The following is a 12,994-nucleotide window of genomic DNA, read 5'->3' on the forward strand; positions in this document are numbered from 1 at the left end:
GTTATAGGTGAGCGAGCTGCCTGTACCAAGATGGCCGCCGCGCACGGACGTTCTACACATCTAGCCTTTTAGATACATCTATGGCGCTTCCCACTTTAACCTCTTGATAATCAAAAGTTATTTTCATGGGCTTAGTTGGGGGTTTGCTGTCTTGTCTTGATGTAAGAGTTAGGTAAGGGGGTAAGCAGGATCTGCTAAGCAGGCAGACACGAGTCTGACAGGATGGGGAGTCAGTTTATGTCCTGGCTGAGGAATGTAAGGTCTGCGGGTCAACTAGAAGATTTACCAGCCAAAGGGGGGTTAGGGACACACCAACACTATTCAACATACACACTCTGTTTACGATGTTTACGTTAAGTCAGGAGTCTGGACATTGGATGTGACCGGATCTTAGATGCGGGAGGTGGAAGGTCCTCCTCTACGCCAGTTTAGGGCCAATAGAAATCTTTCCTTCTCTGTCTTTCAAGGGTTATAAAACATGATGTTCTTGCTGATGTTAGTGAGTTGTTCTTCCGGCCTGTGTGCTGCCTGAACTGCTCCTGCCTTTGCAAACGCAGCGCTGATACTTGACCTGTGATCTGACAAATACATTTTCCAGAACGAGAGAAGTTATTCGGCTGAATTTTTGATAACCCCGACCAGGCTCCAAATCTTGAACACGTATTCTTACACTCTCATAAGGCAGAAAAACACTTCTCGCGAGATCTCCTAGTGGAAGTCCTGAGATGTGTATGAAACCCAGGATCCCGGTCGCGCAGCACCCTGTTAAAAAAACTATCAGGACCAAGATATTTTTATATCAGACGCAATGAACACACAAGGCGTACTACTTGGGCTCGGAAATACCGAAGATCATTTTAGACCACTGAACATCTTCTCTAAGCTACACGGGACCCTGGAGCCCCTGAAGACGTCTCCGCTCGTCCCCGTGTGCTATAAGGTGTGGAGTGCGTGCTCGTGCCCGTGGTGGATTCACCTCACGTGACCCAGCGGCTCGCCGGAGGTCGGTGGGTCTCAATGGAGAAACGTTCAACATACTTAAAAGGCTCAGAGCGAACTGTGTTTTATTTATTTTATTTACTTCGGAACAGGGACACAAAAATAATAAAATGTCCAACAAAACCGGAGACAAAAGTGTTGAGAACTTCGAGAAAACGGAGTCCGGAGATCTTAATGTACAACTTCTCCATCACCGTCCAGCATGAACCACCCCAAAAACCAACAGCTGTGTTCTCCGGTGGAACTGTCCCTTTGATTAAGGAAAGCCCCAAACAAAGCACGGAGAAGGAAAGATGCCTCACGGCCTCTGAGGCCATAAATCACCCCAACACGTGTCCACCTGCACTTGGGCCTCACATCTCCTGCAGGACCGCTGTCCCTTCTGTGCCTTACATTACACCAACATGCACATGCAGCGTTTTACAGTTTTATATGAAATGTACATATAAAAATAAGAAAAACAAAGAACACCTGCACATATATAGGCAGGGGCGTAACGGTGGTTTAGACATGGGGGGGTCCAAATGAATACCCTACCCCGTAATTTTTTTGTTGTTAAGTTCATTGCCTACAATTCTATATTTATAAATGAAAATTTGCACATTGCGAACATAGTTTCAAGGATTACATTGACCATATGAATTCACATCTAAAGCAATAGTGTAATTATGCCCCCCCCTCCCCCCCCTGCTGGTGGAGTTTTCTGCTCTTTTTAACCTTCCTCCAGTCAACTCACGTTACTTTATTTGCTCTCAACTGAATGACGAAAAAGTGATGTAACCATGACAACGCAGAGCGACGCAAGTTGGTTTCAAACGAAATCACACGAGTGTACAGATTGGGAGGGGGGTTCACACACTTTCTTTTTTCTCAACAAACGGAAATGAATTGAAAATAAATAAGACATAAACAAGAGACCAATCCATAGACAGGGTTCATAAAAGGAGAACGTATATTTTACATATTTTCTGCTGTATATTGGGGGGGACACGACCCCCACAAGGAATGCGTGGTTACGTCCTTGTAGGTGTGACGTTGTACCTCTTATAATACAGGTTAAGCAGAAATCTGAAGAGCATATTTTATATGTACTCCATAATATGGCTGATTATCTTATCAAAAAGGATTTGGTCCTTAAAAGATTAAAACATAAGCACTTTATTATGTATGTTATTATGATTTATGCCCCCCCCCCCCTCCTAAACCCTTAATAGTTCTTTACATTATCAGTTTTGCATCATCCTGTCAACACATCAAACCAAGACAGAGACACACAGCGGCGATCAGGAGCAGACAAACACTGGGCGCCACAACCGTGGTAACCCCGGGCAACGGATCTGCAACAAACAGAGAAGCAACAATGAGATTAGAAAGGTTACGATAAGCGTTCACTGATTCAATGATTCTAATTTTGATTTGGTGGTTTTTTGTGCCCAGTGTTTTGTTACGAGGCGGAAAACCGTCGGAACGATAATTTGCTTTATTGAGAAACACTCGTTTTAAATCTGCAGACATTTAGATTCTAAGCTTCTATAATTTTAAACGTATTTTTCATTTTACTTGTTTGTTTTCTACTGAGGTCTCTTGTTTTGCATACTTAGCTTATGAAATCCTGCAAATATTTCATCGTTGAGAGTAAAAAATAACTATTCTACTTTACAATGATTTTTTTTTCTCTATGTACGAAACTAAAAAACAAAACTATGAATAAAAACGACTTTCCTTAAAGTAAAAGCAAATATAATATATACATCTTTGTTCCAACCTACCTTTTATTTCTTTTATTTGGAGATGCACGGTGACTTTCTTCACAGAAACCCCATCAGATCTGAACTCCTCCAGCAGGTAATCTCCAGAGTGTCTCCTTCCGGCTCTGCCGAGTGACACCATTCCGTTGGCCAAGAGTTCAGGATCAGTCACGTATTCTTTATTTGGACTCACTATCTTATTTTTTGATATTTTAAAAATAATAACGTTGTTGTCCTTAATCAGCCTAATATCTGATGTGACATTTGATGTGTTTCCCAGATGAAAAATGAGCCGCTGTCCCGTCACTCCGAAGCACCGAGCTCCTGGTTCAGAAAAACTGCATTCAATGGAGCCTTTAGAAAAACAGTGAAATGCAGTAAATAACAGGTAAGAACAATTATAATTGGTTTATTTTTACATGTATGATTTTGGCTACAATTGAATAAATGTGTTATTCATTAGCAATTAAATGTTGTGTATACTCTGTAAAGAGTTACATGCACTAATATACTTTAACACTCAAATTCACCTTTCGCCAGAGATGTTGTTGCCAGAGCCGCAAAGATCCCGACGATTGCAATCATTTTTCTGTTATAACGCATAAAATGACACATTTTATTCTTTCATGTACCGAAACAAATGTTGAAGTAAAGAACGAAAGTTACAGACCGTTTCAGAGAACGGATGAAAGTATTTATCTTCTATCGTTTCCTCGCTGCCTTGAGAAGTTCCCTCTGACTGAAGGACACTTTGTGCTTATTGATGTGAGAGACAGTTGACCACTCGCTAAACATGTTGAGAAACCACATTCAACAGCCTTCGGCGCCGAGTGACTATTTCCAGAGAGGCTTTTTCATGCAGAGGTCATTTAAGGAAACGCTGTGCAGTGTTGAACGCGTACCGACCTGTTCAGCAAAGCTCCGCTTTACAACCTCCTCATTTGTTAGTTCAACCCCGATCATCTCCCTGAACATCACATCTCCAAAAACAAGCATAACCTCTTCCACCAGTTTTAAATTAATGTGGTTCCTACATTTAATGGATCCTTAACACAGGTATTCTGTGGCGTGCTTACCTTCTCATTCTGATAAAAATCCCACATGAAGCCTCTTAGATGTGAGAATCAGAAGGAATTATTTACAACAGGACAAGCAAACAAACAAATTAAGAGTATGTCAAAATACGTCTGTTACCGAAGTGTCGAGGCGGCGTGCGGCTGCCGCGTCCCTTCAGAGGCGGGAAGTTGCCGTTCTGCAGCCACAGCTTTTACTGACCGACATCTCTGCATCGCCGGATGTTCCCACGGGCATTTGTGTGACGCGCTGTGCACCCCGACAGTTAAAAACCCACAAACAGGAAAGACGTCTCTGCTGCACGTTTGAGGCTGACTTCTTAGTTTGCCTTCGACATTACAACGAAGCTTCACATGCAAAACTCGTGTTTCAAGGTGTTTGAGCTTCATTTTTAAATAGCGGGTAAGAATTTCCGAGGCAGCAACAACTCGTGTCAGAGTGAGACGTGAAGATGAGAAGGATGGAAAAGGCTGTGAGGTGTAGATTAACAGATGAGACTTCAGGCTTCCTGAATTAGCTCATCGTTATTCTAAAACAGAAGAGATACATATTAAAGTTTTCTACATTACATTACATTACATCATTTAGCTGACGCTTTTATCCAAAGCGACGTACAATAAGTGCATTCAACCATAGGGTACAAACTCAGAAGAACAAGAAACAAGAAAGTGCAATTTCCTCAAATAAGCCAATTTACAATTTGCTATAGATGAGTGACGTTACAAGTACAATTTAAGTGCTACAATTTGTTAGTCTTTAGTGGAGGTAGAGTCTGAAGAGGTGTGTCTTTAGTTTGCGGCGGAAGATGTGAAGGCTCTCTGTGGTCCTGGTGTCTTCAGAGAGCTCGTTCCACCATTTCGGAACAAGGACAGCGAAGAGTCGAGATCTAGTCGAGTGTTTTGCTCTCAGTGAGGGAGGGACGAGTCGTTTTGCAGATGCAGAGCGGAGAGTGCGGGTTGGGATGTAGGGTTTGACCATGTCCTGGATGTAAGCTGGACCCCATCCATTCACAGCATGGTACGTGAGCACCAATGTTTTGAACTGGATGCGGGCGGCCACCGGTAGCCAGTGAAGAGAGCGGAGGAGTGGAGTAGTGTGGGAGAATTTCGGAAGGTTGAAGACCAGTCGAGCTGCTGCATTCTGAATGAGCTGCAGAGGTGGAATGGCGGTGGCAGGGAGGCCAGCCAGGAGGGAGTTGCAGTAGTCCAGGCGGGAGATGACAAGAGCCTGAATCAGTACCTGCGCTGCCTTCTGAGTGAGAAGGGGACGTATTCTCCTGATGTTGTAGAGCGTGTATCTACAGGATCGCGTTGTCGCGGTGATGTTGGGAGTCAGGGAGAGTTGGCTGTCGAGTGTGACGCGGTCGAGGTGGGCGTTAGTACGGAGTTCCCAAAGTTGACTGTCAGGTCCTGGGTAAGCGAATCTCGAAGAGAAGTAGTTCAGTCTTGTCGGGGTTGATTTTCAGATGGTGGGCGGACATCCACTGAGAGATATCAGTTAGACAGGCAGAGATCCGAGCCGCCACCTGGGTGTCCGAGTGAGGGAAGGAGAGAATTAGTTGGGTGTCATCGGCATAGCTGTGGTAAGAGAAGCCATGCGAGCGAATGACAGCGCCGAGAGAGTTTGTGTAAAGCGAAAACAGGAGGGGACCCAGGACAGAACCCTGAGGAACTCCAGTAGTAAGAGGACAAGGTTCCGACACAGATCCTCGCCAGGTTACCCGGTAGGTGCGACCATCGAGGTAGGACGAGAGAAGGGAGAGAGCAGAGCCTGTGACACCAAGTTCCTGAAGGGAATGTGTCCTGGTGTCTTCTCCTGTGACTCCACCAGGAGTCATCAGTCATTCGCCATGATCCTGCACATTGATCAGTGCTTCGGGGCTCAAGGCCTTTAGGGGGACACTGGGACTAACGTGTCCTCAAGTGTCTCCTTTCACGCGCCGCCTTTGTTCCTCCTCCTTTGGGATAATCCGCCGTCCCTCACTGGTTTCACCGGTTCCCGTCTGCGCCTGTTTGAACCGGCCGCGGTTCTCTTTGTCTTCCTCCATGTTTGAGTTCCTTCATCAGGGCGGCTGGTTTGCTCAGAGATTCGCCCCCCGACGTTTGTCCGGTTTTAACTGTGGAAAACGTTGAAGAATGTCGCTATTCACTTTGAGACTCGGCCCGAAGAGAAGAAAATGCACTTAAAAATGACTCGCTAGTTAAATGTAGAAAAATGATTCAAAGGTCAAAACAGATGCTGTTGACTTTATTGAGACGAACTGGCTTTTTAATATTTCCCCTGTTTTTTCCTTTTAATTACGGTCTGTCAATATATATATGTATATATATATATATATATATTGAGCAATAATCCTAAAACTATTACTATTACAACATCCAATACTGCTGCTGCATTCATACTTAAATTATTACTACTACCATTATGTAGTAATCATTTTAGTATTGATGCAGTACCAATACTACAACTCCTCCTCTTACTACTACTACTCCTCCTCCTCCTCCTTCTACTCCTCCTCCTCCTCCTCCTCCTCCCACTACTCCTCCTCCTCCTCCTCCTTCTACTACTACTCCTCCTCCTCCTCCTCCCACTACTACTCCTCCTCCTCCTCCTACTACTACTACTCCTCCTCCTACTCCTCCTCCTCCTCCTACTACTACTCCTCCTCCAAGTAGGAGGAGGAGTAGTAGTAGCAGCTACTACTCCTCTTCCTCCTCCTACTACTACTACTACTACTACTACTCCTCCTACTACTACTTCTCCTTCTCCTACTACTACTACTACTCCTCCTCCTCCTCTTCCTACTACTCCTCCTCCTAGTAGGAGGAGGAGTAGTAGTAGTAGTAGTAGCTACTACTCCTCTTCCTCCTCCTACTACTACTACTCCTCCTACTACTACTACTCCTCCTCCTACTACTACTTCTCCTACTACTACTACTACTACTCCTCCTACTACTACTTCTCCTTCTCCTACTACTACTACTACTCCTCCTCCTCCTCTTCCTACTACTCCTCCTCCTAGTAGGAGGAGGAGTAGTAGTAGTAGTAGTAGCTACTACTCCTCTTCCTCCTCCTACTACTACTACTCCTCCTACTACTACTCCTCCTCCTCCTACTACTACTACTACTCCTCTTCCTACTACTACTACTACTACTACTCCTCCTACTACTACTCCTCCTCCTACTACTGCTACTCCTCCTCCTCCTCCTACTACTCCTACTACTCCTACTACTACTCCTCCTACTACTACTACTACCACTACTACTACTAGTAGTGCTTTTACTGTTACTTCTACTTCTCTCAGCGTTGGTAATGTTGAAGTATATTTCTTTTTATGTATACATATATATATATATATATATATATATATATATATATATATATATATATATATATATATTGCAATCCCTCCTCTTGTTGTTTCTGCTGAGTCACCTCGTGGGACCAGCAGGAAACAGCAGCCCTGGTGTGTTGACATCAGGCCTGAAGCACAACAACTGAAACAGAGCTTCGCCTCTTTGACAGGAAGCAACATGTTAAGCTTTACAGGTTTTTCCTCTTCAGGATTCAGGGTTCAGGATTTGAATGAAGAGCATTTAATCTTTCTTGCAGCGAAGCCCCCCCGCGGTGTGTGGGGGAGGACCAGCGAGGTCTGTGTCCTCACCCGGTGTCACCGCCACACCCTTTAGCGTGGGATTCCCTTCTGCTACGCATGAGCGACGCCACGGATCTCCTCTGTCGAACTGCAACAGGACACCGCACGACGCTCCCTGAGACGCTCCGTCTCTCTGTGCGTCTGGGTCGTTTCCTAGACACGGCGAGTGTTTGTGGGCGGTGGGAAGCCGGCAGCGGCCAACGTCTCTCCCGCTGAAACTTACACCTGCGATCAGGCTCCGAGCCGCCGGCCTCCTCGTCGGCTTGGAGGAAGGGCGTCGGCCCGCCGGAGGCATGCGGCGACGTAATCACCGTCTCTGCGTTTCTGCCCTCGTTCCAGAGGACGCAACATGGTCTTGATCAGAGTTCTCGCGCAACAGTTGCAGGAGGACTGCGGACAACGCGAGCAGGACGGACCATGCGGGGCTACGATGAAAGCGTGGCTTTCCTGGGTCAGTGGGGCCCTTTCCAGCAGGCGGTCTTCTTCCTGCTGTGCGCCACCATCGTGCCCAATGGGTTCGGCGCGTTCACCCTGGTGTTCCTGACCGACCTGCCGAGCCACCACTGCGCCGTCCCCGACGTCAACCTCACCGAAGACTGGCTCACCGCGGTCATACCGAGACAGGTGAGGGGACGGGCGGGGAGCGTTTGTGGACATGCGAGGAATTTGACTTGGCGGTTGGTGCGTAACAGCAGACGGTACCACGAGACAACGAGGAATAAAATAAGAAATAATGCTGTGGGTTTGTTTAAAATAAAGGAATAAAAGTTAAAAATATTTAAAAATAAAAAAATAAAGCGGGTCATTCATTTAACATTGAGAAACAACAAACACATGTGTATATATATATATATGTAAGTATATGTATGTGTTTATATAAGTATACGTATGTGTTTATATAAGTATACGTATGTGTATATATAAGTATATGTATGTGTTTATATAAGTATACGTATGTGTATATATAAGTATACGTATGTGTATATATAAGTATATGTATGTGTTTATATAAGTATACGTATGTGTATATATAAGTATACGTATGTGTATATATAAGTATATGTATGTATATATACATCATTCTCAGCGACTTCCCTGCATGAAGAATGTGGTGAGAGGTTTGTTCACACATGTTCCTGTTTAACGAAAGAATGTTCACACACGGGAAGTGCAAGTAAAGTAAAAAAATGCCGTTCTGCCACAAAGCCCCTCCGGTGGCCTCAGGCCGCGCGGCGGCGGCGTGCGCGCCGTGGCTCTGACATGCTTTGTGCCACTGTGAGGTAGTGAACGGGGAGCAGCAGCTGAGCCCATGCAGCAGGTTCCGGCTGGACGTGGTCAGGAACCTCTCGGCTCGGGGACTCGTTCCCGGGAGGGACGTTAACCTCAGCGACCTGCAGCAGGAGACGTGTGTGGACGGGTGGAGCTACAGCAGAGACGTCTACGACGCCACCGTCGTCTCTGAGGTGGGCGTTGGACGCGTTACGCCCGTCGCTTGGTGGCATGCCGTCCATCCAGACGGTGAAGCGGGGCAGGGCTCTCTGTGATTGACAGGTCGATGCCTGAAGCCGGTGTAACCCCCTCCCCCCTCCGCCCGGTGTTCTAACCGAGAACCGGTTCTGTTGCTTTGTTAAGTAAACAGCCCCTCTTTAGTTTCACGTACACTGACAGGCTTTGTCATTCAGATCAGCAGCGTCGCGTCTTTTCAATCCGTTGCAACTAAAATAAAAGAAAATGGTCATTTGACAAAAATCTGTGAGATGAATTAAACTGGATTATACTAAAAACAAATAAAGTTAAATAAAACCGGACGACCTGCCGGTTGATGTGTTCGTTTGAATGCCGGTCCGTGTGTGTTTTCCAGTTCGACCTGGTGTGCAGTGACCAGTGGAAGCTGACCTTCATCTCCACGGTTTTCTTCGTCGGAGTCTTCCTCGGCTCCTTCGTGTCAGGACAGCTGTCAGACAGGTACCCGTAGAGGCCCCCGCCTTGAGGAAACCCAATGACCCCTCGTGACACGCACACGTCTTAAGCCTCTGCTCCAGATGTTTGATTCCCCTCAGCGGGACGCTGCTCCTCAACGGCAACTGAGACGTCACAATGTGCCACGAAACAAATCACTGTTTTTTGTTGTTCGGCGGAGCAGAAACTCAATTCAAGTCAATTTTCCTTTAATTGCCACCACACATTAGTAGAAGTGTTTAGTATAAACAGAAATCCTTTTACTCTTTGTTTACTCCGCCAAAGGAAACAAGGCTCAGAATCTTCTTCTCTGCTATTTGAATATATCACATTAAAAAAAAGACGTTTTATTGACTATTATTCATTTTATTTTTCACAGATTTGGAAGAAAACCTGTCCTCTTTGCAACCATGGCGGTCCAGATCAGTTTCACTTTTTTTCAAGTCTTCTCCACCTCATGGATTGTGTTCCTTGTCCTCCTCTTCATCAACGGTCTGGGACAAATATCCAACTTTGTTGCTGCTTTAGTTCTGGGTACATATGAACATTGCTGTCTGTATAAATACCACCACATCGGTTTGACACATCACTTCTACAGATAAACACAGATGTACGTGGTTGGTATTGTTTTGATTCATGTGTGCAGGCGCGGAGATCTTGACTGGAAATGTGCGCGTCCTTTACTCGTCCATGGGCACGTGTCTGAGCTTCGCTTTCGGCTACATGCTGCTGCCGCTCTGCGCCTACTTCTTACGGGACTGGAAGTCTCTGCTGTTGGCTCTGTCGCTGCCGGGCCTGGCCTTCCTCCCCCTCTGGTGGTACGCTGCGCTCATCACCAGAACGCGCGCTGTCAATTTACATGAGCAGAGTGTCACACTTGACATTCACACAGGTTCCTACTTCAGATTTCATCTGTCCATTTGACCATCGACTGCATGTTCCTGCACGCAGAGTCCAGACATAAGACCTTTCATTCTATGAATGCTGATGATGATGCATTGTGACGTCCTCACTGACAAGGACACCTTATCCCAAGGGAAGTATTTTTATTTCCTGTGGTTTGGGGGCAGGCTCATCCCAGAGTCTCCTCGCTGGTTGCTCTCCAAGGGAAGAGTGGAGGAGGCCGAGAGCATCGTGAGGAAGGCCGCCAAGTGGAACAAAGTGCAGCCTCCAGCCGTCATCTTCCCGGACTACGCCGTGAGTTTGATGAGACGTCAGTCATGGACATCTTGGTCTGAGTTGACACACTGCGGGTTATGGAAGATTCAATCATTCCAGAAGCGAAATGATCACCGCGATCTTTCTTTTTAGCGCACGTGTCAAACACCTGGTACAGTGAAGCATCTCATGTCTGCCAGCGGCTGCCTTTTCCCACCGTGCATTACTGTCTGAAAGGACAAAACAGAGCGGGAGACTTACGGTATGTCCCCCTGCAGGTGAATATCAAGGCGGACCCTAAAGACCGCCACAGTGCCCTGGACCTGCTGAGGACCAGCAGCATCCGGGTCACCACCCTCGTCCTCTGCCTGGTGTCGTGAGTAACCCTGCCGAACGCACCGGGACACTTTCCGACGTCGTCGTCGACAGCCGCCGCCGCGCGAGGCCGCTTATTTACGCACGAGGCGCATTGAGCACGTCGCCCTGCGCAGGTTCGCCGCGTGCACCGGATACTACGGCCTCTCCCTCAACACGTCCCGGCTGCACGCCGACCCCTACGTGAGCTGCTTCATCTCGGCGGCCGTGGAGGTGCCGGCGTACGTCTCCGGCTGGCTGGCTCTGCGGTTCCTCCGGCGCCGGCGCTCCATCTGCTTCACGCTGCTGCTCGAGGCGTCGGCCCTGTTTCTCATCCAGCTGGTGCCTCAGAGTGAGCAAGAGGGAAAACCTCGTTGTGTCCGGGTGCAAATACCCCCCCCCCGCTAGCAAGCTAGCAAAGGGCTTTCTTATCTTTATAACAGTGAAGCTATTCTCTGAGCACCGTGGCGTTTATCGCTATTGCTGCAAGGAGGGAGTAAGTAATCACACGTTTATTATCATTTATTCTCAGTGAGCAACATAAATGAATCCTTCATCTTTTATTCATCATCAGTCAGACGCTGTTTATTTGGCTTGTGGGAAATTTTCCAGACAATGTTTTTACATTATGTCCTATATAAGTGGATTATCCAACTTTGCTTGATACGGTGGAATCCAGTGACACATGACGTGCAGCAGGAATCGCCAACGATTGACATTTTGGAATGTGTGACGTGTTCCATGATTGAAGGAAACGGCGTAGATGGCGTCACTGATCAGTCAGGGACTACACTCTAAGACATTTCACCGTAAATTAACGGTATTTTACTGGCAGCAAGGACGCCAGGAATTTGCCGTTATTTTACGGTATAATTACGTAAATGGTTTCTACACTATGTTACCGTAAAATGGATTACTGTATGTTACCGTAAACTTGAACAAATTTTACTGTGAATTAACTGCAATTTACTGGCAGTCAGCGTTTACTGTTTTATTTACAGTGCCCTACCGTATTTTACGGTATGTTGTCGTATATTGGATTACAGTTTCCAATCATACAATTACTGTTTTTGTGTTACCAGAATGTTACCGTTTACTTATAACCGTATACTTTTGCATTTAATTCCCCACAAATTAAAGAAGGACAACCAAACTCATTTCGGTCATAGTGGTTGAAGTTTATTAGATGCCTTTAAGACAAAAATGTTGGGCAATCTTCTTCTCCTGCTCCTCCTGCAGATCTGCCCCATCTGTCCATCGGCCTGGAGATGTTGGCTAAATACGCCGTGACGGTCACTTTCTCCATGATGTTCGCCTACATGGCAGAGCTGTACCCGACGCTGCTCAGGAACACGGCCGTGGGGATATGCTCCACCGTGGGCCGACTGGGGAACTGCATCGCGCCCTTCCTGGTCACTCTGAGTGAGTCAATATGGGTTCAGACGACGATCAGAACCGTGTTAAACGGGGGCGTCCGGCCCGTTTCCTCCCACCTGACCCCCCTCCTTCTCTTTCTTTCAGACATCTACCTGAGACATCTCCCTTACATTGTAATGGGGACTCTGGCTTTCGGGGCGGCCACATCGGTGCTCTTCCTTCCTGAGAGTTTTGGAAAACCTCTACCCGAAACAATCCATCAGATGCAAAAGAGAGAACGGTGGGCCGGACCTCTGCAGTTAGAATCACAGTCCAGCTCATTTGTCGTTTCCTTCCACTGAAACAGGTGCAGCGAACACCTGCAGTGTTCCAGTGACGCTTCATTCGTTTCCTCTCATCCCGTTGACAGGATACGGTGCCCCTGCATCCCGGGGGGAGAAGCCAGAGTACCTGTGGAGCTGCAGGACGGCCCGCTGTGACTATCAGCACTTTACTGACGTGGATCATCATCAGCCGGTTTACATTTCTGTCTACATCAAGTTTTTATAAACAAGGTTTTTTATGTTGAGTGAAATACTTTTACTTATTAAATGCATTTGAAAACATTGCTGTCCTTTTTACTTATTGTCAGTAACTACAACGTGGCGAACACATTGTCATGGATTTATT

The 12,994-nt window shown here is 46.6% G+C and overlaps 1 protein-coding gene and 1 long non-coding RNA gene across 6 annotated transcripts; one reads left to right on the top strand and one right to left on the bottom strand.

Annotated features, from left to right (window-relative positions):
- Nucleotides 1-1,058: 1,058 nt before the first annotated feature.
- LOC120821639 (uncharacterized) lies at nucleotides 1,059-4,064 on the bottom strand. Of its 4 annotated transcripts, none has more exons than XR_013468414.1 (4): nucleotides 3,942-4,064; nucleotides 3,278-3,336; nucleotides 2,769-3,101; nucleotides 1,059-2,336 (listed from the first exon to the last, which is right to left on the bottom strand). It is a non-coding gene; the product is annotated as an uncharacterized LOC120821639 (long non-coding RNA). The 4 variants fall into 4 exon arrangements; XR_013468412.1 differs by having other exon boundaries at nucleotides 3,824-4,001; XR_013468413.1 differs by lacking the exon at nucleotides 3,942-4,064 and adding an exon at nucleotides 3,418-3,629.
- Nucleotides 4,065-7,262: 3,198 nt separating this feature from the next.
- LOC120822137 (solute carrier family 22 member 4) lies at nucleotides 7,263-12,930 on the top strand. Of its 2 annotated transcripts, XM_040181540.2 has the most exons (11): nucleotides 7,263-8,101; nucleotides 8,758-8,940; nucleotides 9,339-9,442; nucleotides 9,816-9,970; nucleotides 10,083-10,254; nucleotides 10,507-10,633; nucleotides 10,873-10,970; nucleotides 11,086-11,300; nucleotides 12,188-12,370; nucleotides 12,470-12,605; nucleotides 12,735-12,930. In XM_040181540.2, the coding sequence occupies exons 1-11, from the start codon at nucleotides 7,895-7,897 to the stop codon at nucleotides 12,802-12,804; spliced, it is 1,650 nt and encodes a 549-aa protein (XP_040037474.2). In that variant the 5' UTR covers nucleotides 7,263-7,894; the 3' UTR covers nucleotides 12,805-12,930. The 2 variants fall into 2 exon arrangements, with proteins under 2 accessions (XP_040037474.2, XP_040037479.2); XM_040181545.2 differs by lacking the exon at nucleotides 8,758-8,940 and having other exon boundaries at nucleotides 7,302-8,101.
- Nucleotides 12,931-12,994: the final 64 nt, after the last annotated feature.

This window comes from Gasterosteus aculeatus, chromosome 7, assembly GCF_964276395.1.
Source record: "Gasterosteus aculeatus chromosome 7, fGasAcu3.hap1.1, whole genome shotgun sequence".
In the NCBI taxonomy this organism is placed as follows: Eukaryota; Metazoa; Chordata; class Actinopteri; order Perciformes; family Gasterosteidae; genus Gasterosteus; species Gasterosteus aculeatus.